At 33.7% G+C, this 3900-nt stretch overlaps 1 protein-coding gene across 1 annotated transcript; it reads right to left on the reverse strand.

The window, feature by feature from the left end:
- On the reverse strand, positions 2140-3618 carry LOC105176747. The gene is made up of 2 exons (XM_011099647.2): positions 3119-3618; positions 2140-2470 (listed from the first exon to the last, which is right to left on the reverse strand). The coding sequence occupies exons 1-2, from the start codon at positions 3549-3551 to the stop codon at positions 2415-2417; spliced, it is 489 nt and encodes a 162-aa protein (XP_011097949.1). The 5' UTR covers positions 3552-3618; the 3' UTR covers positions 2140-2414.

The raw sequence follows: 3900 nt of genomic DNA on the forward strand, positions 1-3900 counted from the left end.
GGGCCTAATCCAACTCTTTCTGTTTGTTCGTTGGCTTTGGGGTACTGATCATGTGGATTCCTTGGACTGCATTGTCCACGTGACAGCCCATGTCACTCTAAATGGGAGCTAGTTGGATTCGTTTGTTGGAAGCAGCAAGTAACCACTTTTCTATATGCCTAGTTGATCTGACAGGACTCCTTCGAGTAGGCATTTTTCTTTGGACATAACTCCAGATAATCCTACAAAGCCGATATCCTAAGAATTCTTGGGATATCTCAACTGCAGTTAATAAGTTTAGAAAGATCTCTTGAAACTCCTCTATAATAGATGCTGCTAAGGTAAGTCAACACTGTAAGTGAGATTCAGTAAGCTCATCTTGTCTCTCGAACAACAAGGATATGCTAAGCCTGCTATTTTTTCCGCACTTTTTCACTCAAATTTCAACTTCTATTTACATATTCAAGAATTTCACATTTAACTATACCAATTATTTCATTGTCATCTCGCTTTTACTCAAGCTTTTCTTGTGTTATTTAGTCAAAATATTTACCGACTTAAATAATTGAGTGCTAACTATTTACTTACCCGGTTAGTCCTCTGTTTAACTTAGAATTTTTATGAAGATCTTTCGACCTTTTGTAGTGCTGCTGGATCCGAACACGCATCACTACTGTATATACAGAGCAATATCGATATATGTGGGACTCAATCAGAAAAATATTGTATAGTGAAACTCCCGAGATCTTAACCTTAACATTGAGATAAAAAACTCATTAGCACCTCAAACATTTTCAAATAATATAAAATCGTATAAGTTTCGCACTTTCATTTTGATCCTACAATTTCTCTTACACAATATGACAATATTAATTGATATTATCATCGAAGTTAGGATATTATTTATATAAGAAAAAGTATAATGAATTCCAATGTACTAAGAAAAAGATTAAATCTTTTCAAAATGTGAAAATTGTGATAATAAAACAACATCATATGTAGATATAAATCTCATTTCCAACATCACAAAGAAAATAATTTTTCTAATTTTTTATTTTATTTTGATTAACTTTCCTCAAACTTAGTACACAACCCTATTTATGGATTTTTAAGTACGATTTCTAAATTAGGGATTCGTGGAAGAAAATACAAGCAACCCATTGTCATATTACAAATGAGTAAATTATCTTTTTATAAAAAAAAAATTTGTAATTTATCCTTTCATGTTTTTTAGAATGAAGCAATTTACCTCTCTAGATAGGGAGATAAATTGTTTCATTTTAATTAATACGAGGTAAATTACTTAATTTTAGTGGATAATCTACTCATTTACAATATCACGGGTGGATAAATTGCATTAATCCCAAAATTTGTTGGAGCGTACCCAAATGAATATAAAGGAGCTTTCCCTTTTGCCTACAAGAGAAAAAGAATGCAACTTGTCGCCGATGAAATGAATTTTATATTCTAAAGTTTATTGTATTTTTATTTTAAATAATATGTATAAGTATATTTTATTTTTAAAAAAATTATATAATTACGGTAAATGAAATGAAAAAATGCAACCATTATGCGCCTAAATAGCTATTACGTTGCTGCCCGTTCTAAGATTTTTATTCTTTCAATTTCAAGATATATTTTTTTAGCAGGACTATGATAAAGAACTTGGACACCACCTAATTTTATTTAACCTTATAAATTCAAACTTTATTAATAATTTAAACTTGGACATTTGCATGGGTTGTAGGGTCTAATAGTAAATTCATAATATTGATTCGGTAAGAAAATAAAAATTTAATTTTGATAAGGATTGATTTATAATATATAATCCATTAAAACTTAATTCTCCGACGTATTAATAGAGCTACCATAACAAAATTGAATAATATTTCAAAGTAAGACGCGATGACCGTTAAATTTCTTTAGTTGGTGTAATTGGTAAAAAAAAAATTATTAAAAAAACGAACTTATAAGATTACAAAATAAGATATTAGAAACTTTAAAAAAAATTAAAAAAAAAGTCAAGAGTTCCGAATTTATTTTAAAATCTTAATAAACTAATTGAATTTTTGTGAACAAGGAAAATGGGGTGGAGATGCTTTGCTTGGGAGTTATCTAATCTTATCTAATACAAAAAGATTAAGGACATGAACAAGGAAAGAACAAAAAATTAAGCAAGCAGATCATCAATCCACTATAATCAGGACATCTGATTCCCAAATCTTTACACTACTACCAAAATACACCAACTCCTACCTACAATTAATTATTAGTGAAGTTATATAATTTTTTTTTTTTTTGTTCTTTCTCGAGGAAAGATCAAAGCTCGAACCCGTAATTTATCTTTCAAACCAACAAATAAAGCATCGTTGTTGGGGCTGTTGGGCCACTTGAACGTCCCTTAACGTGGAGTAATAAACTGCGCAAAAACTTGTCTATGTTTGAGCTGCAAATCCATTCTCTTTTCTGGCATTCTCCTTCAATAATCCACCTGTATTTTCCACACAGTTTTGAAAAACAAGAAATCAAGATTTATTTTATTTCATTTAATTCTCAACTGTAGATACATAAGTAGCATAATAAATGAGAATAAATTCAAAGTTTCAGTTATTCTAACAGCGCAAACAAGGCATAAAGTTGAGCCAAGGAAGTTTTTTTCAAGGAAATTCTAGCCCAGATCGAAATTTGAACAAATTATACGGTAAGCATTATATTTTTCGTGTGATTGGTACAGAGTTAAAAAAAAAATAATCAATCACGTCACAAATGTATCCACTTGCATTATAATTATTTTGATTCGACCAAAATCCTGATTTGAATTTGAATTTTCCATTGATTTCCTAGCTAGTTCAGACCTCTTTTTACTCTTTTCACCTGTGATGACCAGAAACAGTACAGGTAAAGGGTTTCTTTTCTTTTCTCAAATCCAACAATGCCATCGCACGCTTGTACCTTGTTTGTCTAAAGTAAAATCCCAGTTATGTTCAGTCAGTGGCCCTGTTTGGTTCGACTATTTTGCTTGAAGAAAGGAAAGAAACAATGGGGAAAAGGAAAGTTCAAAGAAATACAAGTAATTGATGTACAGAATTCGAGCTTAAAATTTTCCGGCAAACAAAGCACAAAAGTGGAAACTACTCACTGCTGGCGGTGCAGTGCGGCGGATCTTCAAAGAGCGAGAGAGACAGTTGCTTCTGAGCAACCCCAATATCAATGACTATCAGCCCCGAGCCGGGATCATCAACCGTTATATCTTTGACGGGGAGCCATAGAAACAGCTCCTCCTGCGACAGCCCTTGGACGCCGGTGAGGCTGCCGTAGGTGAGATTAGCGCGCAGCTCGCTCTCGTACAGAGCCATGGTGTCGAACTTGGCCAAACACGGGCCGTAGAGGAACACCTGGAGGAGGCCCGAGCCCGAGAAATTGAACGACTTGACCTCCTTGGGGAGGAGGCCCGGCGGCAGGCCCATGGATTTTAGGAGGCCGTGGATGGAGGAGGAGCGGCAGCGCGTGGGAGAGAAGAGGAAGAGGAGGAGGAGGAAGAAAAAGGGTAGTAGAGATTGGGTGAAAGCCATTGAAGAAAAGGGGAAATGAAAAAGTGAGAGATTGATCAGAGGGTTTAAGGAGTTGTTTGGAGGGAGGGAGGGAGTTTGGGGAAGTAAAGAGAGATTGTTTTAAAAGCGGGAGGAGGGTTGATGTTGTTTTACTAATTTGCCCTTGGATTTTCAATTATTTGATGTATTTTTATTTTTTATGCTATAAAACAATCTAAAAAACTTTAATTTTTCAATAATAATTTTGTTAGGAAATTGTAAGATAGAATTATGTTACGAGGTGCGTTTGTATGGTTTGGAGCTATAATTACTGGAATTCTCATCATAGAATGTAATTGTCGTGAAATTACTGTAAACAATTAGTTATCCT

The sequence above is a fragment of the Sesamum indicum genome, linkage group LG14 (genome assembly GCF_000512975.1).
Source record: "Sesamum indicum cultivar Zhongzhi No. 13 linkage group LG14, S_indicum_v1.0, whole genome shotgun sequence".
Classification (NCBI taxonomy): domain Eukaryota; kingdom Viridiplantae; phylum Streptophyta; class Magnoliopsida; order Lamiales; family Pedaliaceae; genus Sesamum; species Sesamum indicum.